This window comes from Typopeltis vanoorti, chromosome 19, assembly GCF_054136105.1.
Source record: "Typopeltis vanoorti isolate ZY-2024b chromosome 19, IOZ_Tvanoo_1.0, whole genome shotgun sequence".
Lineage (NCBI taxonomy): Eukaryota > Metazoa > Arthropoda > Arachnida > Uropygi > Thelyphonidae > Typopeltis > Typopeltis vanoorti.
In genome coordinates, this window is record NC_143567.1 from 79,846,496 (window position 1) to 79,873,430 (window position 26,935).

General features: G+C 37.1%; 1 protein-coding gene across 4 annotated transcripts in view; it reads right to left on the reverse strand.

Annotated features, from left to right (window-relative positions):
- Positions 1-26,935, reverse strand: part of NANS (N-acetylneuraminic acid synthase) — a 158,738-nt gene that overhangs the window by 86,733 nt on the left and 45,070 nt on the right. For 2 of the 4 annotated variants that reach the window (XM_090408943.1, XM_090408940.1), the window contains exon 4: positions 5,844-6,098. The exons of 1 other annotated variant lie outside the window; for it this stretch is intronic. In XM_090408943.1, the coding sequence (XP_090265069.1) occupies positions 5,844-6,098 (255 nt within the window). The remainder of the gene's footprint in view (positions 1-5,843; positions 6,099-26,935) is intronic. One more of the 4 variants, XM_090408942.1, reaches the window with a different exon arrangement.

Here is a 26,935-nt window from a genome sequence, read left to right on the forward strand (position 1 = left end):
AGCGACAAAGAAGGAAGTAAGAAGTCTACTTGGGCTGGCTAGCTACTACCGTGACTACATACCACGATTCTCCCAAATTGTATTACCACTGACAAATCTGACTAAGAAAAGTGTCCCAAACAATATTCATTGGCCTACTGATGCTGATGAAGCTTTTACGAAACTCAAAGAAGAGCTTATAAAAATACCTTTTATGTATACTCCAAATCTCGACAAGCCGTTCCAGTTGTATACGGATGCATCAGCAACAGCAATTGGCGCATGCTTAGCTCGAAACAACGAACAAGGAAAATAATTGCCCATTGCTTTCTTCAGTAAGAAACTAAATTCCTGTCAAATGAAATGGTCAACCATTGAAAGGGAAGCTTTTTGCGTCTTGGAGGTGTTGAAAAAGTTTGACACATGGGTATTTGGTGCTGAAATACATAATTTCAGATCATAACCCTCTGACCTATCTAACTAAAAGTGCCCCTCATGGTGCCAAGTTGTCCCGATGGGCTTTAGCCCTACAACGTTATAATATGACCGTTACATATAGAAAGGGTAGTCGTCATGGTAACGCCGATGCCCTTTCCAGATTAAAAACTGATATAATTAATTAATGTTATTGGCTTGTTTCTTAATAATGATTATATATTTTCTTGATGTTTAGTTAATGATGATTATATAGTTTTTTTTTGTTTTGTTTGTTTGTGGGAGCTGCATCGCACCATAAAGCTCTCACCTCATTTCTTGTATTTTAGAGTCAATTACTCGCCTGAGTTTTCTTTTAGATGCAACATCGACACTCCTGTCATGGATGTGCTTCCCCCAAAGGGAGTTGTAAGGATTTTTGTCACGAAGACTTGCGAATTCTCTTTAAACTGTGTACTGGTGGCGAGGAGGCGCAGCAGTCGTAACAACAGAAGCAGACGACACTTAGGACTTCTTTTAGCAAAGTTTCCGTCGAGTGGTATCCATTTTTTTTTTTTTTTAAATGTGCCTGAAGTGAGAGAACAAGTACAACATTAGCGTTTGAAAGCAAATATAATTTTCTAGTTAGATCATATACTACAGTATAATAGGTCATCGGCATTGCAAAAAAGAGCTATGAGTTAATTTCAGCGACCATTCATTCTGCATAATGATCAAGACTTTCACCAGCTTTACCATTCATCACGAGTACGAGTTTTACTGTGTGGATGCCAAACTTTAAAATGAATGTTTCTCCAGAGTTATTGATTCTCCTAGAATCCTCTCATACCACTGAAAAGGTAGTACTTGGGATTGATTTCCTGAAGAAGCACAAGTTCACATGTGATTTCGCAAAAGGGGAGATCTCTATATCAGGATACAGTCAGGGTGCCCGATTAAGGGGTAGCAAAAGGCATTGTGCCAGCAAAATTAATGATGAGGTCAACACAGAAAACGACCATTCCCAGCAAGAAAAGGGGGGAGCTGAAAAAATTAAAATTTGTCAAATAGATAATGTCAATGATTTGTCTGAAACCCCATCTATGAGAGATACTAAACAGGTCAAGGGGGCGGTGAGATATTACACGTCTCGAGTATCAAAGTGGCAGCAGATAAAAAGGAAGGTACAAAGGCCACAGAGAAAAATATAAGAGGTGTAACAGAAATAAACATTACTGAGATATGCAAAAGCCGAAGCCACTGCCCTGACAATGGTAGATCTGGAAGAAGAGAACAATGTATCAGGAAAGAACAAGGTATTTGAAGGAAAGCAGTAAGTCATAGCATCAGTCGCAAAAACAGGAGCCCACAGGACAGTATGATAGCGTTCCCTGCTAAGATAAATGACAAATCTGAATGTAGTCCAATCCAGAGAATTTATGACTCACGACACAGAAACATAGCATTAAAAAAATTTTCATCCATTTTCATGGTTTAAAATTTTTTCATGAAGGGGGTGGGCCTTTGTAAAAATCTTTATGTAGCTCTAAAAGTCCAAATATTTTCACATAAAGTTTACCAAGGTCGAGCGCAGTAAGACCTGTGACTTGTAAATAGATGTATGTTATATGTAAATAATCCCAATGGGAATTTGTATATTGCTCTATACCAAATAAGGAAATATTCTAGAAGGTGTAGTATTAAGGCAATACCTTGCCACTAGTAAACAGTATATTTAGAGCTTTGTAAAGACGTCAAACTTTGTGTGTGTTCTACATGGAAAGCTCAAGGACAGTGCTAGGTGGACCGACAAAAGCTTCAAACGAATGTCTGCTGCCAGAACGAATAGGATTTAGCGAGTGTAACAGAAAAACAAAGGAAGGGTCAGTCAAAGAAAAGGATCAAGGGATTTCGCCGAAATGTTCGGGGTTCACATATCTCCGCACAAGGATTCGGAAGTGACTGAATAAAAGGCGTGGGTGAAAAGATCGCATCATCGGTTCGAGAAATTTTCATCAGTGATCCAGAGGTCGTGATCGAGAAGTCGCCAACGGTTGTCTGGGCAGATGTAGGCCATCGAGTATGTGACTTCAGGAGAAATCATGCCCAGGATCTAAAAGAAAGATGACGAGGAGCTGATCCGCCAGGCAAAGCTGATAGTTGAAGACGAATCAACGAGTCTTTGCCGGGAGCTGTTGTCAGAGGGAAGAAATTGTTCCATTAATCCAACGCGCATGCAAGCATTCCACAAGCCGATAATCTTCGCCCGAAGTGCGACAGGACAGAGTATCCTAGAAACATCAGTAGACCTATTGCCAGCGTAAAGAGGGATTGAAAAACCTGACACGGAACGGAAGTCCAGTTCGAAGCCAAGTACACAGAGGGTAGCAGCTATAAAGTGAGTTGACCTGTTTGTTAAATTTCCTTGAGCTTTTAAGAAAACACTTATTAATGGACTGTAAGTAGAGGCCTGATCTAAATAGGCATATCTAACAGTTAAAGATTATAAAGTAATTAAATGTCAGGAATTTGTAGTTTGAATTAAGTCATAGTATAACTGTTTGCTGAATTGGTGAAATTTGCCTATAGAATATTCCCAGCATAGAAAGGAAAGAGTAATTGTGTGTAAAAGATATTGTTTGTGTTCGATGAGTAAGAGTTAACATTTAAGTAATAAGTACCATTGCTCAGTATAAATGATTTATGTGATATTAAGAAAATTAGTTAAATATGTGATATGATTTGTGTCAGAAAATTCAGGGACTTAACTAGTCTATTTATGCAGATTTGACTTGTGATGTTTCTTTTTATTATTGAAAATGCAGTGTAAAATTTGTCTTATGTGAATTAAAATTTTATTGTTTAAATATTAATAGAGTGTTGCCTGATATTTTAGTTCTCTGATGCACTGTTCTAAAAAAAAACAACCGAGCTTGTGAGCGGGGAAGATAGATAATTAATACGAGATTTAGATAAAGGGACAGCCATAACTGTATATAAGAGTAAGGAATGATATCTACCGAAAGTAGTAATATTTAATGCAATAAAAGGATTTTCCTGAGGCGCAGTCACTAAATCAAATAAATATCTAGAGATCCTTGGTATAATAAAAATAGGAATACTGGAGGTAAAAATAAGGAACAGGAGGATATAAGTTTAAAGTTAATAGAGTTGTATAAGGGAAAGAGACAAGTTAAAGATTTGGGAATTGACGAAAAGATATATAATATAGAAGAGAGATATAAAGAAATAAGATAAAGTAAAATATAGAAAAACCCAAGATATTACAATGGTGCAGTAACGACAGGATATTAAAGAAATAAGGATAATAAGGAGAATATAGATAAAAAAACACACTCGAGTTTACAGATAGATTGAGAGTTTGTGGATTGCAGAGGTTGGTTGGTAGGCGGAGAAGAGGGGATATGATAGAAACATTTAAATTACTAAAAGGTTTTTATAAGATTGATGCAGGGGAAATGTTTCAGCTGTGTGATGGTGATGGAAGAACAAGAGATCATCCTTGGAAATTAAGGAAAAGTGTATTTAACAAGGGTGTGAGAATGAGGTTTTTCACCTGGAGGGTGGTGAATGAGTTTAATTCATTGCCTGACTCAGTTGTGAGTTCTTCATCTGTAAATGAATTCAAGAACAGATATGATAGATATTGTTTTGATAGTTTGGGTCTCCCTCAATGAGTCTACTGACCCCAAGGAGATGTCCGTAATAATATAATAATACTAATAATAATTGTACTCTTCCTAAAAAATATAGTTTTCCTGATTCTCCATTTCCAAAGTCTCACTTAACAACACTTTCTTCAGACACCTAACTCCAAATCAATTCAAATGCAAAACCATCAACTTTATAAGTCCCTTCATCCATCAACCTCATTCCATACCATTTCTCTTCATTCTGTCATTCTTCCATAAAAGATGATATGGTTCTTAAATTATCACAATTAAGATCCAAAAAACAATGTGCTGAAAATGTTTTAAACATTACTCTAAATAGTGATATTTCAACAAAAGTTCACAAGCTGTTTTTTTATTTTATCAGGGTTGAGCTTCGATACTTCGCTGATGCAAAACCTTAAGGAATCTACAAAATTTATTCTACTCTGGGTTCTAAATTAGAGAACATATAGGAAGATTTTTTTTTTTATTCTGCACTATGTAATGATATATATACAGTTCCCAACACAATAGTCAGAGAAACTGTATATACAGTTTCCCTGACTGTTGTGTACTTCCAAATTCTTAAAGAACAGCACTTCCTCCAAACACCTCCAAATTCTATAATAGGTTTAGTTTAATCCTTTATCCCAGTGAGAGCAAACAAAGTTTGCGCCTGAAAATATCTTCAGGACTAAATATAGTGTTGTACTATCTTATCTTATCCAGTAAGTAGTTCAACACCAAGGCAACTCGTGGCAAAGGTGGAGCAAGCTACCAGGCACTTCTAACCCAGTATCTCCCATAATGCAAAACACATTTCCTATGTGGATATGTATACTGTTATGCATTAAAGGGATTGGCCATCTACCCAGACTAGTTTCGACCTTTATTGAGGTCTCTTCAGTGGGAGCCAGGCCCAGAGCTGGAGATACCAGGCAGAAGCAGTAGCAAGTCACCTGTGCCTATGGGAGTTGCCAAAAGGTTTATCACCTTTTTTAAAAATTACTCTGGATTTAGAGAAAGATGTTGAAAATTTATTTATCACTAGGTTAGACTATAATAGGTTTAGTTTAATCCTTTATCCCAGTGAGAGCAAACAAAGTTTGCGCCTGAAAATATCTTCAGGACTAAATATAGTGTTGTACTATCTTATCTTATCCAGTAAGTAGTTCAACACCAAGGCAACTCGTGGCAAAGGTGGAGCAAGCTACCAGGCACTTCTAACCCAGTATCTCCCATAATGCAAATGGCCAATCCCTTTAATGCATAACAGTATACATATCCACATAGGAAATGTGTTTTGCATTATGGGAGATACTGGGTTAGAAGTGCCTGGTTGCTTGCTCCACCTTTGCCACGAGTTGCCTTGGTGTTGAACTACTTACTGGATAAGATAAGATAGTACAACACTATATTTAGTCCTGAAGATATTTTCAGGCGCAAACTTTGTTTGCTCTCACTGGGATAAAGGATTAAACTAAACCTATTATAGTCTAACCTAGTGATAAATAAATTTTCAACCTCCAAATTCATTCAAATACAAACTCTCAGCCTTATATAAGTTCTTTCGTTCATCAAATTCACTCCACATATCCACAAACTTAACACCCTTCTCTTCCAGCAGAACCTGTGCATTAACTCATTTATCTTGCATCCATCTTGCAATGAAATATTAAATGTATATATTCTTCAAACTCATCCATTGTAGAAAATATAAATTTTATAAATAATATCTACTTCAGATTGACATAAAATTTGTGGTATGAAACGTACTTTCAATACCTGTAAATGAACATCACATGGTGGAGTAGGATATGAGCTTGTGCATTGAAGAAAACATAGTCTATTGTTGATAGGGAGAAGAGTGCTGTAAATGTTATCTATAGTTGACATATCTTGCATACCTGTTGAAATAATCATTGGCTTTTTAAATTTGGCAACGTGCTGTAACAGAGGAAAGTTGTTAGCATCTCCTGATCCTATCTTAAAAAAAGGAACATCCAGAAGTAGCAAAAAGTTCATGGAATCCTATTGAAATAATAATAATAAAAAAAAAACTTCAATAATAAGAAAAACTAATTTCCTTTGACAAATATATTAGACTATATTAGAAAAAGTATTAGACTATATTAGAAAAAGTATTTAAACAGACCTCCAGCACTAGTAATATCAATGAAGTTGGTATTACTAGTTCTAGTCTTGTAAAGTATGGTCAATTTTCACTACAGGAAATGCAATTAGATCACAGGGAAGAGTTTGTTACAACACAATTTGCTATAGTGAATTTATATATATATATATATATATATATAAATATATATTGTATATATTATTAAGGCTATTTACTCAGATTGTAGACATTTTTATATATATATGCTAAAAGTATTAAATGACTAAAGACCGGGATTAACATAAAATGTTTTAATCACACAACTAGTTTCATCTTACATAGACTTCTTCAGGTGCTTAAAAACATATAAGAATCCCAGTAAGAAACTGTAGAGGAACTGGATCTGAACAAGTCTAGATGAGTTTAAAAAGAAGAACAATCTCCAACTGTAATATTAGGCACGTTCGTTCATTCACAACCTCGCACACACCAATATTGAATGGCAGAGCTGTGGCAGCCTGATAAGTTGTAGCTTAAATTACTATTGATATGAACAGGGTTTAGGATTATTTCTTTTGACTTCAAAATTTTTCTTTCTATCTCATCATAACAACAGTAAAGATTGTTAGACTTTTCCCAGAGTACTGGATGTGGGAGGCCCTCCTTTTTGAATTTGCTGAAAACAGGACATGGCTGGATAAGGTGCTGGCTAGTGTTCTTCAATACAGAGTTCGAATGATTTTTCCGTTTGTCCAAAGTAAGGTTTGCCACAATTGCAGAAAATTTGATAAACACTGGAATATTTGAGACATTATGATTAGTCTTTGGCTGACTAAGAAGGGAACGTAGCTTAGTTAGTGTTGTGAAGAAGGTCTGAATATTAAATTATCTTAAGATTTTTGCATTTTGGAGAGATAGAGCTGATGTAAGGAATAGAAATTCTGCCTTTAGAAACTGTAGTATCTTCATTACGGTATGGCAGAGGATTGAAAAGGAGTTTATCGATAATTTTCTTTGAATAGCCATTTAACTGAAATATGCTTTGAAGATGATTAAGTTTGTTGCTAAGATCCTGTTCATCTGAAAGAAGTGAGCAAGCCAGGTGTCCAAGAGTAGATATGAAGCCGAATTTCTGCAGATTGTAATGGTGAGAATCAGCATGGAGATATCTGTCTGTATGGGTCGGTTTCCTGAAAATAGTGATTTTGAATTTCTCATTTAAATGGGACAGTTTCACATCTCAGAAAGTTAGAGAGCCTTTATCTTCCAATTCAGCTGTAAACTTAATGTTAGGACATATATTATTTAGGTGTTCTTGAAAGTTTCAGAGGGTATCGTGGCCACGTTCCCAAATTAGAAAGAAGTCATCAACGTGGCGTTTCCGCACTTTAGGTTTTAAAGGAAAGGATGAAATGGCCTTTTCTTAAATCCTCCAGATAAATGGAGATACTGGGGATAAAGGGTTTCCCACAACTAGGCCTGAATTTTGTTTGTAGATTGTGTCTTTGAATTTGAAGTAACCAGAGTTGACACAGTGTGCCAATAAGACCATGATCTTCTTAGATACTTTGTCTTTTGAAGTAGTTTCATTGTTTATAAATGTTCCTATGCATGGAGATATCTGTCTGTATGGATATTTGAAGTAACCAGAGTTGACACAGTGTGTCAATAAGGCCATGATCCTTTTAAAAGACAAAGTATCTAAGAAGATCGTGGCCTTATTGACACACTGTGTCAACTCCAGTTACTTCAAATATCCATACAGACAGATATCTCCATGCTGATTCTCACCATTACCCTCTGCAGAATTTGGCATCATATCTACTCTTGGACACTTGGCTCGCTCACTTCTTTCGGATGAACAGGATCTTAGCAATGAACTTAATCATCTTCAAAGCACATTTCAGTTAAATAGCTATTCAAAGAAAATTATCAACAAAGTCCTTTTCAATCCCCTCCCCCATGCTGTAATGAAGATACTACAGTTTCTAAGGGCAGAATCTCTATTCCTTACATCAGCTCTATCTCTCCAAAATTAGCAAAATTTTTAAGAAAATTTAACATTTCGACCTTTTTCACAACACTGCTTATGCTCCCTTCTCAGTCGGCCAAAGACTAATCATAATGGTCTCAAATATCCCAGAGTTTATCAAATTTTCTGTAATTGTGGTAAACCTTACTTTGGACAGATGGAAAAATCAATCGAATTCCGTATCAAAGGAATACTAAAGAGACATCAACTACAAAAGAACTCCAGCCAGCACCTTATCCAGCAGTGTCCTGTTTTCAGCAAATTCAAATGAAGAGAGCCTCCCATATCCAGTACTCTGGGAAAAGTCTTTTCCCAGAGTACTGGATATGGAAATTCAAAAAACTTTTGGAGTCAAAAGAAATAATCCTAAACCCTGTTCATATCAATAGTAATTTAAGCTACAACTTATCAGACTGCCACAGTTCTGGCATTCAATATTGGCATGCGTGAGATCATGAATGCACGCACATGCCTAATAATACAGTTAGAGATTGTTCTTTTTAAACTCATTTAGGCTATAGCCTCTATAGTGTTTTTGCTGCGTTTTTTAATACTGTTCAGATCCAGTTCCTCCACAGTTTCTTACTGGGATTCTTATATGTTTTTAGCATCTGAAGAAGTCTATGTAAGATGAAACTAGTTGTGCGATTAAAGCCTTTAATGTTAATCTCAGTCTTTAGTGTCATTTAATACTGTTAACATGTTCCCAAACCGAGCGAATCTTCCCATATATATATATATATATATATATATGTGTGTGTGTGTGTGTGTGTGTGTGTGTGTGTGTGTGTGTGTGTGTCTGTTTGCTTACTTATCTTGGGAAATAGGATTAAAACCAAGTTTTATTTAAAATTGCTTGGTACCTTTAATATATATTAAAGGTACCAAATATATATATATATATATATATTTTATATAAATAGCACTGTGCATATGGAACTCTGGTTGGAACTTTTCAGCAGTTTGTTACAGTGAGAAAATTTATTATAGTGGTGTTTTGCTACAGTGAGAGTTAATTGTACAAAGGGATAATAAATATAATGAACAAATAAGGATATCAAAGGAAGTTGGAAAGCCACACTGAACTTCTGCACTTTTAAAAGTGTGGCTGTTAACTGTTATTTTAAGTTTTTTTATCAGCGCAAGCTAGTGCAAGGTATCTTCCTAAATCGACTGCTTTGCAATGCATTGAAAAGTTGGAAAATAACACAGACAAGATGGAACTGAAATGCAAAAAAAAAAAAAAAAAGCTTTTCTCAATGACTAATATTCTAACAAATTTTTATGACTTATTACTATTACAAGTTGATAAATACACAATTATTCCAACTAGACAGCTTACTTCCAGAAACCCTACAAAACGTGCTAATATTACCATTCTATGTATGTTAAGAGAACATAGAGCAAATTTAGATGTGGAATGCCAAAAATAAATAAATAAATAATGAAAATAATAATTGTAATTCATCATCATCATCATCATCATCATCATCAATTTCCTGATATGCACTGTCAGAGGGTGTTCAGGATAGTATTGACAGTACTACATGATTAAGTTTACATTTGTATGAATCTCCTTTCAACAATTTTCCTCCAAATTAATCTCTCACTTGTCGTCTGTAATCATCTCTGAATGACGATTCCAGAAGTATCATCTTCTGAATAATGATGTTTGCATTTGATGATGTGGTAATTTGCACAAAGTCTGAGCAGGAATCAGAAGAAAGACATGAACAATGGAGGAAAGCTTTGCAAGATAGTGGCCTGAAGATCAGCAGAAATAAGACAGACTACATGTCTTGCAGTGAAGCAGTAGGGAGTATAACATTACAGGACACAGACATTCCACAAGCATCTAAGTTCACATACCTAGGATCATGTGTCCAAAGTGATGGACACCTGGACTCAGAACTCAATAGGAGGATCTAATCTGGGTAAATAAACTGGAAGAAGATGAAAAAGGTTACATGTATCATGTGTGATACATTAGACTAGGAGTTATCAGTGGATGTGAGACAGACTGAAGATATGAAAGAGTAAACAAAAGAAAAGTAAATGGAATAAAAGCTAGTGAGACTGAAGAAGTGAAAGATGCAAGTAGGAATGCAAATATAGATGCGATAGGAAGTAGGAATAAGGAAATGGAAGAAAGGGGCACAGCAAAACAAGAGTAAGCAAAACTACAACAGCGACAGAGAGTGAAACTACCAGAATGCAAGATTTGAATTTAAAAAAAATGTTCAAAATGAAAAATGAAATCAAGAATATGCAGAGTGATATCAGACTTTTAGTGGAAACAAATGAAAGAGTGCAAAAGAATACAAGAAAAGAGAGAGAGAGAGAGAGAGAGAGAGAGAAAGAAGTGACAGATTGACACAAAAATAAAAATGTGTGGATATTCCACTGTTAGAGGATTGGTTAATGAGATAGTTCATAAATTCTGTTATCCAGGAGAAAGAATGAGCAATGAGCAAAAGAGAGTTGGTGATGGTTGTGGGAATGGATGATTTTTTTCAACAGAAGAAGAAGAAGAATGTAAGGATGGATATAAGGCAGTCACTGAGGAGAGTGAAAGTTAACAGCATAATAGAAAAGATCGACAGCGTGTTGTCGAAGTATGACAATGATGAGTTGAGATAGAGAGTGAGAATCGTGAATGGCATGCTGGCAACGCTGTGTGAGAAGAAGGGAATGCAGTTTGTAGATGTGAAGCATGTATTTGAGGGAAGAATGGAATTGTACCAAAGTATGGATTACATTTGAATAGCTATGGAGTGAGTGAACTGGAGAAACTGTTGCTAGATGTAAGTGCACTGTGTGATGCAAGCAAGAGATCAGAAATAAGAAATGAAGTGAAAGATCAGGAGAATAGAACAGAAGAGACTGTAAGTGCTCGGCAATGCAAATAGTAGTAGTAGTATGAGAGATGAAGAGAGAATGGAATGCAAGAGGAATAGGGAAATGGGGGGGGAGGAGTGAGACACGGCATAGGGAGAAGATCTTGTAAGCAGTAGTGAATGTGTGCATCGGGATGATCATAGAAATGGAATGGATCAGGATGTCAGTCGGGTAGTTGGGACTGAGGACATACATATATATATAGAGTAAGCAATGATAAAGGTGATTGGACAGGTGTTGTGGGGGAAATCACAACCAACAAATGGCTTGGGTATGACTGGTTATATACCTCAACTGCTGTGTTTAGTTACAAATGCCAGGAGTATAAGAAGTAAGGGAGATGAAATTGAAATTGTTTTACTGATTGAATTTATTCATCCCAAGATTGTTGGCATAAGTGAAGCATGGTTGAATGCAGGTGCCATCCTGATTAGAATAGAAATGAAAGGGTATAGTGTTTTTTGTGAGAATAGAAAGGATAAGAAGGGTTGAGAGAAGAAGTTAATATTGCAAAAGAGTAGTTTGGTTTTATGCCTCAAAGAGGAACTATAAATGCAGTATTTATTCTGAGGCAGATGATCAAAAAATATATGGAAGGAAAAAAGGCCACTACATATCATTTTTATAGATTTAGAGAAGGCATATGACATAGTAACTAGAAAAGAGATATGGGGGAGTCTAAGAGAAAAGAAAGTACCAGAAAAATATGTTCAGACTTGATAATGTGCAAGTAACAGTTAGGAGCTGTTTGGGAATAACAGAGAGTTTTGAAGTAATAGCTGGTTTACATCAGGGATCAGCACTCAGTCCTTTTCTCTTTAATGTAGTAATAGATACTTTGACAGAGCAAGTCAGAGGGAGAGCACCTTGGAGTATGTTATATGCAGACGATATTGTACTGTGCGCAGAAACAAGAGAGAAAGTGGAACAAAAGCCTTATTTTATACTCTGTTCCAACTTATCAGATGATAAGATGGAACAGAGTATTAGACAAAAGAGGACCGAGTGTTAGTAGAAGAAAAACTGAATATCTGGTGGTCAAAATGTTGACACTGAAGAAATAGTAGTGCTGAATGGAGAGATCATCAAGAAAGTACATAAATTCAAATATCTGAGTTCAGTAGTGGATAGTAAAGGTGCAGTGGAAAGGAAAGTCAATAACAGAATTCAGGCAGAATGGAAGAATTGGAAAAAAATGTCAGAAATTTTGTGTGATAGAAAAGTTCCAGTGAAATTGAAAGGACAATGTTAGTTATGAGGATCGGCTGAGGGAACGTAGACTACAGAGTTTGGTGGATAGAAGAAGGAGAGGTGATACGATCGAGACTTTTAAACCGTTGAGAGGCAGTTACAGGGTTGACACTGGGGAGTTCTTTCACTTGGTGGAACAGTGGGAAGGAGCGATGACAAGGGTCATCCCTGGAAGTTATGAAAGGAAGCTGTGAGCAAGAGGGTGAGGAGTGGTTTCTTTGTGTGGAGGATGGTTGAACTTGGAATGCACTGCCTGATAGAGTGGTGAAAGCAAGAATGGTCAATGAGTTCAAGGAGTAGTATGATAGACTTTGTGTTTCCTAGGAAGGACCTCCCACGATGAGGCTCTTGACTCCATGGAGGCCTTAATAATAATAATAATAGTAATAATAATAATAATAAAAATATACAGAATGGTAGTGAGACCTACAATGTTATATGGAATGGAGATGCTACCTATGAAGAAGTCCAATGAAAGCAAGATTAGTGCTACAGAAATGTGGATGCTTCGATGGCTGTGTGGAGTAACAAGGAAAGATCAGGTGAGGAATGAACACATCAGAGGTATTGCAAAAGTGACTGCAATTATAAGCAAAATACAAGAAGCACAATTAAGATGGTAAGGACATATAATAAGGCAAAATGAAAAACATGATGGATGAGATATCATGATGATGGAAATAGAAGGAGGAAGAAGAGGTGGAAAGATAATGTAGAGGAAGATCTGAAGGAGAAAAACCTAGACAAAGATGCAGTCTACAATAGAAACCAGTGGAGAAGACTCATCAATAACAGCGACCCCATATAGAAATGGGAGCAGCTGAAGAAGAAAAGACAAGAAGGGAGGGGCAGTACTGCTGATGATAGCAGGGGAATTATGTCCACATAAGGTAGACATGAAAGAGAGAAATAGTGGCAATAGTTCTGAGGCAGTAGTGTGAGGAGGAAATTGAAAGGAAGAAATATTCAGCTGGTTGTTGCTATAGACCAGAGAATGTGGGGGAAGGTGATGAAGAAATGTATAAGAAACTTTGGTTAGTGAACAAGGGAAGCGTCCTTATTATAGGTGATTTTAATACAGCAGTATAGATCAGAATGAAAAGGCAGCATTTGGGAATAAGGAAAGTGAATTTTTTGAGTTCTTGAGGGAAAACCATATTAGGTGGTATGTAAAGTAGAGCATGTATGGATTGAGAGTTTTAGATCTGCACATTTCATCAGAGAATATAACTGTGAGTGAGGTTTTGCATTTCCTCTAGTTGGTGAGCATGATCATGAAGTGATCAAACGGGGTCGTGGATGGCAATTATCATATGGCTGGCGAATTATGACAAGCTTAGGAGATAGCTTGGAGCTACAGCATTGAATGAAGAGTTGAGTGGAAAGGAAATAAATATTGCTTGGGAAATGACAAAGAAATACTTCACAGCATCAATGTATGAATGTATTCTAAAGGTAAAAAAATGGATATTAAATGGATGAATGAGGGGGATTAAGCATGAAATCTGGAAGAAGGCACTTTGGAGTCAGTACAAGATGAATAATGGTAATAATTTTGCTGTCCTTACTCAGTAGGTAAGGACAGTAAACATGCAGTAGGAGCAGAAATTAGCAAACCAGGCCTAGAAATACCTTGGCAAGTTTTTTCGATATGTGGCAAGCAGAAAGAAGAATGATCAGGGCAAGACGATGTTAATGGATGAAAGTGGGAGATTGCTAACTACTGCAGAGGACATAGTCAAGATAGTCAGTGAGCAGTTCATTATGGTGTTTCACCCTCAGTGTGAAATCAGAAGCTCAAGTATAAAGAATGAAAGGAGAGAAGACTTAATAGTTAGTGACCAAGAGGAATATGAAGAGTTAAGTAAGCTAGATATCAATAAAGCAAAAGGACTTGATGACATATTACCACATGTCTTAAGAGAATGTTGCAGGGAGTTAGTATCAGCACTGGCCTACCTGTTTAACAAAGTCTCAAGTCTCAAAGGAGTGGAAGGTAGGCAAATATGTTTCAATTCACACAGGTGGTGATAAGCTAAATTACAATTAGAAACTGGTGAATATATCTGGAGTTGTAATTAAGATATTAATAGGAGAGATTTGCGAGCGATGGGATACAAAAATGGGTTGATAACAGCAGTATTCTTTGTGTTTGACAGCATAGGTTTGGACAAGGGAGAACCTTGTAGTGGACAAGGTTCTCCCTTGACCAAGTATATACAGTATATGCATTTTGGCAAAGGCTCTTGATAACCTGCCATACCACAAGTTGGAAACTATATGAGAGTAGATAGGATCAGATCATAGATTAGTTAGTAAGATGGGCAATTAGCTCTCAGATAGGTATCATCAAGTTACGTATTAGGTTGTAGTATCCCAGAATAGGAAAGTCACTAGTGGTGACATAAGGATCTTGTTATTTAATTTATTATTATTATTAACATCTGACCTCCATGGAGTCGGAGACTCATCATGAGAGGTACACACTATTGCACACAATGCTCATCCAACTGTACTTTAAACTGATTCCATGTGGCTACACCCACAACACACTCAGGCAATGCATTCCACTCACTAACCATACAACATGCAAAGAACCTGCTCCTCATTCCTCTGCTCACATCTTTCTTATACAGTTTCCAGTGATGGTCTCTTGTTCTATCCCCCCCTCCCACATTTCATGAAAAATCTCTTCCATGTCAACCAAATAACAACCCTTGACTAGCTTATGTGTCTCAATCATATATCCCCTCTTCCTCTGATTCACGAGGCTCTGCAATTTACATTCCCTCAATCTGTCCTCATACTTCACATTCCAAAGACCATTGACCACCTTTGTGAATCTTCTCTGGAACCTTTCCAACATATCCTCATCACCATGAAAACCCAGCAACCAAATCTGTGCATGATCCATATGAGGTCTGATCAAGGCCTTATAGAATGGCATCATAACCTCTCTAATTCTGCATGTCAGGGTCCTCTGTATCATTGCCATTATCTAATGTGATGTCTTCACAATTTGTGCAATGTGGCCTCTGAATTTCAGGCCCTTGTCCACCATCACTCCTAGAACTCTCATCTCCTCTACTTCCATTTAAAGTTTCTCTACCAAGTGTATACTCTGCATTGCATTGTTACTTACCAAATCTCAAAATCTGACATTTTGCAACATTAAACTGACAGTTCCACTTACTTGCCCATTCATGCAATCTATTCAAGTCCTCTTGTAAGGCCATAACATCCGCTTTACTCTGCATTGCTCTCCCCAGTTTTGCATCATCTGCAAACAGCTGCATATTACTAGTTAAATCCATCTTAAATTCATTGACATACAAATTGAACAACAATCATCCCAAAACTGATCCCTCCAGCACACCACTAGTGAACTTTCTCTTTCGGGATACTGCACACCCATATACAACTTTCTGATACCTATCCGACAGCCAGTTACTGATTTAACTCAAAAGTCTGTTATCCAATCCCATCTGTTTCAATTTATTTAAAACCTTGTCGGGTGGCAGTCTATTAAAAGCCTTTGCAAAATTTAAGTACACCACTCTATATCCATTTCCCCCTGTCCAAGGTATTTGTCACCTTGTTATAGTACATAAGTAAGTTAGTGAAACATGATCTCCCCTCAATAAACCCATGCTGATAACCACAGAGAATACTTCTGTTATCAACCCATTTCTGTATTCTACCTCTCGCCAATCTCTCCAGTACTTTCACCACAACTCCAAATATACAGACTGGCCTACAATTTGAAGCTACAGCCTTATCACCACCACCATTATGCAGTGGAACAATTTTACCCTCCTTTCACTCCCTTGGAACCTGTGCTCTTGCAAGACTTTTATTAAGCAGGCATGCCAATGCTACTGCCAATTCCCTGGGCCATTACTTTAAGATGTGTGGTGCTATATCATCAAATCCTATCGCCTTATTGACATCAAATTTATTTATTTCCTCAATTTGTATGCAAATGATAAAGGGATGAGTTTAACTGATTACAACTGTTTGCAGGTGACAAACAACTTGGGAGAGTGATGAGGAATGAAGTAGATGTTATGGCCTTACAGAACTTGAATAGATTGTATAAGCAGGCTACAGTATGGAAATCAGTTCAATGTTGCAAAGTGTAAGAAACAGAAATTCGGGGCAACAATGGGATGCAAAGTATACACTTGGAGAAATTTTGAAAGATGTTGTGGAGACAAAAGACCTTAGAGTGGTGCTGGACAAGGATGTAAAGCTCAGAGGTGACATTACACAAATTTTGAAGTCATCACACCAGATTATGGCAATGATGCTGAAGACCTTAACATGCAAAAATAGGAAGTTCTGGCTCTGCTGGATTATATAAGGCCTTGATCAGGCCTGCTATGGATTAATGTCAATAGATTCAGTTTTTCATTGAATTTAATGTCAATTTTTCATTGAATGGGGAAAGTGTGCAGAACAAAGAGGACATTCCTGGAAACCGTACAAGGAGGGTGTGAGCAGGGACATAAGGAGCAAGTTACTTGCATGGAGAGTAGTTGGTGTGTGGAATGTATTGACTGACATTGTGATGAATGCAGATATGTTGAATAAAGCACGGTTCAATGGGCTTTGTGTGTAATAGTGTGCATACCTCCCTCGATGAGTCTTTTTAACTGCATGGTGGTCTTATGTTAATAATAATATTAATAAAAGAGAAGATCTACAAAATGTGGTATGACCAGCACTGATGTACAGCAGTAAGACCGGGGAGATGACCCATTCTCTTGGTCATCTCCCAGGTCTTACTGCTGTTTCACCTCTCAAGTTGTTCAAACATCAAGTACAATGGGGGGGACAGCTTGAGAGAGGACCTCCAAGACTTCAAACTAGTGGAGAACATGGTATTAGACAGAAAGAGGAGAGTGGGCACTTCAGACTGAATCAATCCATCTAGACTGTGGTCTTCCTCTAGATTTTTATCCCTGAAGCACTGTGAATTGACATAGCTGAAATGAGAATGCTGAGATTTGCAAGTGGTATAACAAGAATGGACAAGATCAAAAACTTACTGATTTGGCAGACAATGAATGTAATGAAAGTATCTGGGAAGATTATGGAATCAAGGTTGAGGTAGTTTGGTCATTTTGTGTGGTCAGACAAAAGCTATGTGAGAAGGAGAGTGCTGAAGATGAAATCACCAAGAAAAGATAAGTATGGGAAACAGACTAAACAACGATGGGTGAACGGCTTGAGAGGGGGATCTCCAAGACCTCAAACTAGGGAGAGTGCTGAAGATGAAATCACCAAGAAAAGAGAAGTAAGGGAAACAGACTAAACAACGATAGGTGGATGGCTTGAGAGGGAATCTCCAAGACCTCGAGATAGTGGAGAACATGGTATTAGACAGAACTGAATGGAGGAGGTTGATCTGCTGCAGCAACCTAACTTGAGTGGGAATGAAGCTGAAGAAAAAGAAGGAGAGTGGGCACTTCATACTAAATCAATCCATCTAGATTGTGGTCTTCCCCTGAAATCTTGGCATTTATTTAGCATATGGAGAAAAATACAAGAAATTAATGAGCAAAACTATGATGGCACTATCTGGGAGTAAATGCAAGTTGCTGAGGGCTCCAGGGAAGGAATATGTGGGTAGCCATCAATGATATCATGCATAGTTCACACAGCAACACCCATGCAAAGGGGTGACCATGAAATTCTGCACAGATGTAATAAGTGACCACAGTGGCCTTGTCCTGAGGTAGATTGAATCCTATAGGTTTGATAGTTGGATCTGTAATCAAGTACTTGTTTGTAGTTCATTCCAGAGTCTTCTTCACCACTCCTGGGGACAATCATCTTGTATTTCCACAAGCCAGATGGAGTGCTGGAGGTGGAGAAGTACACTGATGTATAGCAAAGTTTATGTTATTTCTGAGTTTATTTCTTTGAAGGTAGCTTATTCTCTTCTGAAGTATGGAGGAGTGATGTAGGTAACCATGGGAGAGGAGTATAGTTTAAAGTATCAGAGATGGTTCTGATTGTTATGTTAAGCTGCATGTCCATGAGAGTCATGTGGTGACTTCAGCTCCAAGGTGACAAACAATACTCTGCAACTGGGAAGACCAGAACATGGCTGCTATTCTAAGAGTCGAGGCATTACAATCCCAAGTTGCGCCTGTGAACTTGTTTATGATATTGTTCCTGGCAGATATTTTTAACTGAGTTTTTTCCAAATGTTTTCAGTACGTTAGTCAATAGTCAAGTGTGACACCAGGGTTACTTTCATGGATTAGATTCCTGTTGCAAAAGTTTATTTTCAGTTTCTATGAGCCTTGTAATTATTTAGGTGGAAAGCTAAAACCACAGTTTTGTTGGGGTTAGTCTGCAGCTTTTAAGGTAATTTTGTAGTGAACTCAGATCTTAGCTCAGTGTTCCTTCAAGGTCTAACAAGGTACTGTCCTGGGTGGCAATTGCTATGCCATCAGCATAGACAAACTTTCAACTAGCTGTTGGATGGATATCATTTGCGTACAGGTTGAAAAAAAGCTGGAGCAAGGACCGATCCTTGTGGCAATCTATTCTGCAGGATAAATGTTCTGCTTTTTTGTGAATTCAAATTAATCTTTATTTTCCTATTGGAGAGCATTTGTTCTAATAATTTTAGAGTTTTTTAGAAGTTGATTGTTTTGGCTGCTTTATACAGTAAACCTTTCTTCCATATAGTGTCATAAGCTTATGTTAGGTTTATGAAGGCAGTATATGTTTTTAAACCCTTTTGATATCCAACTTCTATATGGGTTGGATGTGAAAGCCAGGAGCTGGTCGCAGCAGCTTCTGCCAGGTCTAAACCCAGCCTGTTCACTGAGCAAGATGGCTTCTATTTTTGGAGAAATTCTAGAGAGAATCATCCTTTCAAAAAGTTTGTAAGGAGTGCAGGGCAATACTATAGGGCAGTAGTTATTAGGGTCATCAGTTGACTTATTGGGTTTTGAAAAGGCTTTGATTCATGCCAAAGTTTGGGAGTCATTCATCATTTATTATTGAGGAAAATAAACTAGATAGCCAGGATTTAGTTTGTAGGCCAAAGCAAGTAAAACGTCAGGAAGGATGACATCAGTGCAAGAAGCTTTACCTGTTTTAGTTAGTTTGAGTACTGTATCAATTTTATATTGAATTACTGGATTAGAGTTTGCTGTAGATGTAGGACATGATAAGAAATCTGTTTTATGTAACAATGATGTATCTGTTTTTTGGTATCTGTGGGAATTTTGAGTTAAGGTTTTTGTGCTGAGGTTTTTGCAATACTGCTAGGATTTACTTTTCCTTTAGTTCTGTTTGGAGTGAGTGCTAGTGCCTCTCAGTCAAAGTGACAAGCCTTGCGACTTGATCTGGTAAAGATGAAGTTGTTCATTTCTTCATGTCGGTGAGCTCTTCTTCTACTGTCATCCAAGGACCTTAAGAGGGCACAAGCAGTTCTGTTGTTCATACTCTGCCAAAAGAATACTACTTTGAGTTGACCAGCATGGTGTGTAGAATTTTCTGAATCCTCTCAGGATATGTTTCTTACGAGATGGTATGAGACGTTTAGTGAATCTTTCATAGTTATCAACTGTAGGTGGGATTATGTTGATGTTGTTTTCAATAAATTCGGTAAAATTTGGCCATTTTGCTTTCCTGAGATTCCTTTGAAGTATTCGGAAGCTGTTTATTCTGGTGATTATAAGTTCTACAGTAATTTGGCAGGATCTGTGTGGGCTGTGGGGAAAAAGCAAGTAGTACTTGATAGGCTGAGGTAAGAGGAGCTCCATCCATATCAGCAGTGGTAAAACAGAGGTCAGGGTCTCTGATCCCCATCTTCTAGATTTGAAGGTGCTAGGTTGCTTACTGTCAGTTGTAGGCCTGGATTGCCATCATCATTATTGTATCCCATAATGTACTCTGCAAGTTGGAATCCCCAAGGATGATGGCAGGGTGGAATGGATGAGGAAGTACAGGACTTGTCCAGTCAAGTAAAGGAAGCTGACATACATTGCAGATTAAGAAGTTGTGCAGCCAGATACCAATGAAGAAGTCACTTTGTGAATAGTCCTGAGATTCACATTTGCATAGATTGCCAAGCCATGTCTTTCATCAGGTTTATCAGTAAGAAGAATGTATTCACAAATGGTAATATTTCCTTGATGTGTAGTGAGTTTCTTGTAGAACAACAATATCTGCTTGCCTGGTAAGGTTATATTATTATGATTATTATTATGAGACACCTCCAGGGAGTACAAAGACTCGTCGAGGGAGGGCACCTACTCTACAACTCTCCGTCTCCACCAAACGTGTCTGCCAATCCACCAACTACAGAAAATTTATACCAACGCCATCTACTGCCCACCACCATGACTAGTATTTTCAAAGACAATCACAAACATCCATGCCCATGGCAGGATTCAAACCTGCAGCCTTTCGGCTGGAGAGCAGATACGCTAACCACTCGGCCAACCAGGCCGGCAAAAATTTATTGAATCTCCATACAGTATCTTTTCTTTACTATTAGTTCCTTGCACTATTATGCTTTTCCCATTCACTTTAATTCTCTCTATTGTTTTATTCACACACAGACACCCCCCCCCAACTGTTTCCAATCCCTCAAGCTCATTTTGTTCTGCATAGTCTGCATAAGCATATTATTTTTCTCTCTCCACTGATACTTTATCATACACATTACTTCCTTCGGCATTCTTATACTATCATTCATATTTTCTATGCTATCAATTCACTGCAACACAAAACTTTCAATCCTACCTCATCATCATCATCATCAAATTCCTGACACATACCCTCAAGTGTACAGGATATGATAGTACTACATGAAAAATTTACATCATTACTAACTTCCTATCTACAATTTACCTCCAAATCAGTCTGTTACTTGTCGAGACTCCAACATTATCAGATCTTATATTTCTATCATCTAAGGCACTTTGTACAGTACCAATCCACCTATATCTTGGTCTTCCTATGGGTCGTTTTCCTGCCAACTTGGCAGAGAACACTTGTTTTGCTAATCTTTCCTTGCCCATTCTGTTTAAGTGACCATACCACCTGAGATTAGCTCTGCTAATGCATTCCTGGATGCTGACAATGTCAAGTTCTTTCCTAATATCATCGTTTTTAATATGATATTGCCATTGACACCATCTGTTCATGCCTCTAATCTTTCTCAGGACTCTCATATCTGTGGTCTCTAGTCTTTGGTCAAGTGCTTTACTTCTGACCCAGCTCTCAGATCCATAAGTTAAAAATGATTTGAACACTGTCTTGTATACAGCTAATTTAGTGTTCCGACTAATTTCTCTCTAATTCCATATGAATTTATTCAATTGACTGCATACCATACCAGCTTTGTTGATTCAGTTGTCTATTTCCATATTTAATTTACCATCTTCACTAAAAATCGTGCCTAAGTAGCTGAAATGTTTTACTTGTTCCACAGGTTCTCCATTCACAATGCATTTGACATTTTCAATGATTCTGCCTATTTTCATTGTCTTTGTCTTTTTAATGCTGACCTTTATACCATATCTATTACAACAGTTATTCAATTTAGTCAGAGAATCTTGCAGACTTGTAGCGGATTTATTTAGAAGTATAATATCATCCACATAAAGCAAAGAGCTGACATTAACATTTCCAATTTTGATATCATGTTTAATACCACTTTCCTTCATAATGTGATCCATATAGATAATGAATAACAGAGGGGATAATGTACATCCTTGTCTCACACCAGATTTAACATTAAACCATCTTCCTGTACTTCCTTCAATTCTAACTGCTGACTTACAACTCAAATAAAGACTAAGTATCGGTTGATATAATTTCCCATTGACACCCTATCCTGTACACTTGAGGGTACGTGTCAGGAATTTGATGATGATGATGATGAGGTAGGATTGAAAGTTTTGTGTTGCAGTGAATTGATAGCATAGAAATTATGAATGATAGTATAAGAATGCCGAAGGAAGTAATGTGTATGATAAAGTATCAGTGGAGAGAGAAAAATAATATGCTTATGCATATTATTTTTAGCGTATTGAACTGTAGCGTATTGAACAGCTTCTCTATTGGCACCTTATCATATGCCTTTTCCAGATTGACAAAACTTTAATACAGATCTTTGTTATATTCCAATGCTTTCTCAACTATTTGCCTTAAAGTGAAGATCTGATCCTGACAGCCTCTATTTGGCCTGAATCCAGCTTGTTCTTCACCAAGCTTTTCTTCCACAATTCTTTTCAACCGTTTCTCAAGTGTACTTGCATAAATCTTACCAGGAACACTCACTAGGGAAATACCTCTGGAATTCTCACATTCAGTTTTATTTCCCTTTTTATATATGGGTATTATGAGAGCTCTACTCCAATCATCGGGAATTTGTCCCTCTGTCCAGGCTTTCTGAACTATGCAGTGCAGCCACTGTAAGACTCTTATACCACCATACTTCACCATTTCTGGTCGAATATCATCTACTCCTGCTGCCTTTCCACATTTCAAGCCTTTGATGGCTTTTTCTACTTCAAGTATGGATATGTATTCCTGACTGCATGCATGGTCAATGTTTTGTACCACTGTGCTAACATCACTGCTTGTTTCTTTTAGCAGTTTTTAAAAGTAATTACTCCATACTTCAAGGATATCTTTTTCTCCTGTTTTCCTGTCACCTTTATCATCTATAACTCCTTTTACAGCACTCTTTCCTCCATTTCTAAGCTTCTTCAACAACCTCCAGAATATCTTACCACCTTCTTGATATTTATTTTCTATGTTCTTGTCAAAGTCCTCCCATGACTTTTGTTTAGCTAGTTTTACACAGTGTTTTGCTTTCTTATGTTTGTCTCTGTATTCTCTAAGAGCAAAAGCTGACTTATTTGCCAGGAACTTTTGATATGCTTTCTTCTTTTCCTTCACTGCCTCTTTAACTTCCTGTGTCCACCATGGAGTTCTGATTTTTCTCTCCTTGCAGACAATCTCACAACATGCCTCTCTGGCTGAATCAATCAGGGTTTTCTTCAAGGCTCGCCATTGAATCTCCGAGGTTTGGTTCCTGTTCTCAACCTCTTTCATTTTTTCTTCAATAATCTTTGTGTATTTTAGTCTACAGTTCCCATCTGAGAGCTGCTCAATTTTTATTCACTTTAAAACTTTCTTACATGTTATTCTTTTCAATATTTCAATAGAGGAGAGGGAATGAGAGAGACCTATGGGAATGAAAGAAGAGGAGAGAATGGAAACAATAGGAGAGAGTGAATGGTAAGATGTATCTGCATCAAGTGGAGCTTATAAACCAGTTAGTTTCATCAGTATTTTATAGACGCTGTAATGGAAAAATTAATTAGGAATTGTATCTACATTATTCATTCAGTAAGTGATCTCTTAATAGAAATGACTTGCTGAACCGGGCACTAAGTGGTGATCTATCATGACAAACCTGACAAACAAAGATAAAAAGCCAAACAGCTAGTTTTCTGGCAACCTTAATAGAAATTTTCAGCATGAAACTCATAGATCGTAGTTCACGATCTTAAGTTTCGCTTACTGGCTATAAAACAACAAGGGATTTTTATCCCCTTAATTTCTATTAAGGTTGTCAGAAAACTAGCCGTTTGGCTTTTTATCTTAACTATAAATATTAATACACCTTTATGGCATTCGTATAGTGAAGGTATATAAGTTCTTTTCACTAAGCTTTGATATCTTCCAGGTCTACCTACTCACTGATGAGACCGCAAAAAAGGTTGAAACCGGTCTGGGTAGTGACCTCTCCTCATAATGTAATGACAGTATTACATCTCCTAGGAGCTGTGTACATTGTGAGAAAATATCAAAAATAGTGAGGGAGCTTGCTCTACCTTTGCTTCGAATTGCCTACGCCGATAGTTTTTCGGCATGAAACTCATAGATCGTAGTTCGCGATCTTAAGTTTCGCTTACTGGCTATAAAACAACAAGGGATTTTTATCCCCTTAATTTCTATTAAGGTTGCCAGAAAACTAGCCGTTTGGCTTTTTATCTTAACTAACTGCTACAAAGTAATTTATTCAGATTTTCAAGAAGCCTTTGATCATTCCATATAAGAACATCAATTTTCTGATTACTTCTAACAACAATGTTCTTATATGGAATGATCAAAGGCTTCTTGAAAATCTGAATAAATTACTTTGTAGCAGTTAGTTAAGATAAAAAGCCAAACGGCTAGTTTTCTGGCAACCTTAATAGAAATTAAGGGGATAAAAATCCCTTGTTGTTTTATAGCCAGTAAGTGAAACTTAAGATCGCAAACTACGATCTATGAGTTTCATGCCAAAAAACTATCAGCATCAATTTTCTGATTACTTCTAACAACAATGTTCTTATATGGAAAGATCAAAGGCTTCTTCTTCAAAAAATCCAGAGGAAAACTCGATCTCTGATTTGCAACCATTTGTGTTGATGGTATGTGCTTCTTTACTGTTGCCATTTATAACATTAACTATCACATTATTCAAAACAACTGAAGCAAGCACTTTTAAACTCACAAACACAGTGCAATGCCTATATCCAATCTGACTATCACACAAAAACACTATTATAAAAAGCTACACAATATAATTTAAGAAAAAACACTTTTCTTAATGTCATTTTCTTAGTGCTACTTCTCTCTTTTAACAACATAAAATGAATCCTCCTTCTCACCTTCTGTTGAGCGATTAAGGTGGGGAGGAGTACTGCAGTTTATCTATACTAATTCCAGATGTATCCAAAATAATCAGAGTTTTTTTGCATTAGTTAATTCAACTTGGTCAAAAGTTATAGGCATCAGTGAGACTTGGTCAACAGGGGATGATATAGTCATTGGGATAGAATGCACAAAGTACAGTATTTTCAGAAGATACAGGGAACAGGATGTGGGGAGGTGTTTTGATAATGATAGCAAAAGAAGAAAAACTGTAGCCAAAAAGAGTAAGAATACAGCAGGAAACAGAGATGCAGAGAGTGATGAATTAGAGGCTATCTTGTTGGGATAAGGTCAACAGAATGAAATAAATAGTTGGTTGCGGTTATAGGCAACTGGGTACAGAGGGAGCATGTGGATGAATGCATTGGCAATTAGTACAATAAGTACAGGACAAATAATTATTATAGAGGGGAGGAGACATCCAACTATGGGAAGAAGGAAAAGTCACAGCAAGGGAAAGAAATATATTGACTCTGTAGATCATGTGAAACTGTGGAATGTGTTAAGAACAATGGAGTAGCAGAGCATTTCATTATCCTTCTGAGGAATCTTTATTGTGAACAAGAAGCTACTGTCCAAACAGATCTTGGAGAAACTGAGTATTTCATAATAGGTAAAGGAGTGCGACAAGGATGTATTTTATCTCCGTACCTGTTTAACTTGTACAGCGAATAAATTTTAAGAATGGCAGGGCTGGAGGAGTCTTCAGTTGGAATTAAAATTGGTGGAAGAAATATTAATAATTTGAGGTACGTAGATGATACCACCTTGCTAGCAGAATGCAAAGAAGATTTGGAGGAACTTATTAAACTTATTATGAAAGTTAAAGAAGAAAGTGCTAAATATGGTCTTAAACTTAACCTCACAAAGACAAAAGTTATGGCAACATGTGAACTTAATGATTTTGAAGTAGATGGGGAGAAATGGAAGTAGTTAACAATTTTGTGCTCCTAGGATCCCGAATTGATAAAAATGGGTATTGTATTGTATTGTACTGAAGTTAGAAGAAGATTATTACTCGGAAAGAAAGCAATGACAAATTTAAGCAAGATCTTTAAAGATAAAGATATTATCTTTAAAGATAATATCTTTAAAGATATTATCTTTAAAGATAATCTTAGCAACAAAATTTAGAATCGTGAAAACAATGATATTCCCTGTGGTACTGTATGGATGTGAAAGTTGGACCCTGAGAAAAAGTGAAAGATGGAAGATAGATACATTTGAATTATGGGGTTGAGAGGCTTACTAAAGAATACCATGGACTGCAAAGCAAACCAATAAATCAGTGATAGACAGAATAAAGCCAGATTGCTCCCTCGAAGCTATGATCATCAAGCAAAAATTGTCATGCTTCGGACATATTATGCGAGCAAATGACAGTCTGGAGAAGATGATGATGATGCTTGCTAAAGTTGATGGAAGCAGGAGAAGAGGAAGACCAAGAATTAGATGGATGGATGGAGTTAAAGAAGCAACTGAAATGCACTTGGAAATTCTGAAAGATGGCCAGGGACAGATCTGAATGGAGAATGTATGTTCATTGAATCACCAGGAGTCAAGAACGACTCGATGGAATATAACACACATAACACATGATGAGCTGTGCGCATGACAAAAAGGACCTCCTAGATGAGTCTGTGACTGAATGGGGTCTTAGGATAATAATAATAAGAAGAAGAAGAAGAAGAAATTGGACAAATAAAGATGGATATGGAACTGGTCATTTGAATAAGAGGGTGGATGATCATCAATGGGGGAAGGGGGGGGGGAATGACTAGTGATTGATGAACAAATTAAGTAGCCAATGCTGTTTAATTTGTGCAT